This window comes from Capsicum annuum, chromosome 2 (assembly GCF_002878395.1).
Source record: "Capsicum annuum cultivar UCD-10X-F1 chromosome 2, UCD10Xv1.1, whole genome shotgun sequence".
Lineage (NCBI taxonomy): Eukaryota > Viridiplantae > Streptophyta > Magnoliopsida > Solanales > Solanaceae > Capsicum > Capsicum annuum.
In genome coordinates, this window is record NC_061112.1 from 103,953,501 (window position 1) to 103,953,859 (window position 359).

General features: G+C 39.3%; 1 protein-coding gene across 1 annotated transcript in view; it reads left to right on the forward strand.

The window, feature by feature from the left end:
- LOC107857927 (UDP-glycosyltransferase 87A2) overlaps positions 1-145 on the forward strand; it is a 7,277-nt gene extending 7,132 nt beyond the window's left edge. Inside the window, exon 3 of the mRNA XM_016702695.2 lies at positions 27-145. Within this exon, the coding sequence (XP_016558181.2) occupies positions 27-145 (119 nt within the window). The remainder of the gene's footprint in view (positions 1-26) is intronic.
- Positions 146-359: the final 214 nt, after the last annotated feature.

Genomic DNA, 359 nt, shown 5'->3' on the forward strand with positions numbered 1-359 from the left:
GGACCTTGACAACTACCATGGAAAAGAAATGAGGAGAAGAGCAATGGAAATAAGGAAGACCTGTCAAGAAGCAATTGAAGGTGGAGCCATCCAAGGACATATTGACAAGTTCATTCGGGATATTTCTCACGGCCCAAGGCACTGATCTACTTTCCTCTGAAAGTACTCCGATACCCGATTTTAGAATCATTATAAATAGTAAGTCTATACTTCGATAATATTAGGCTTGACAAATTGTCCGAAGTTCAACAAACACTATATATCTAAAGCTGTTCCAAAGTAGATACCCGTGAAATTTTTACTGAGCAACCAGCAATACGTAGTCAACTCTAATCAGCTGCTTATTGCTGGAAGCATAC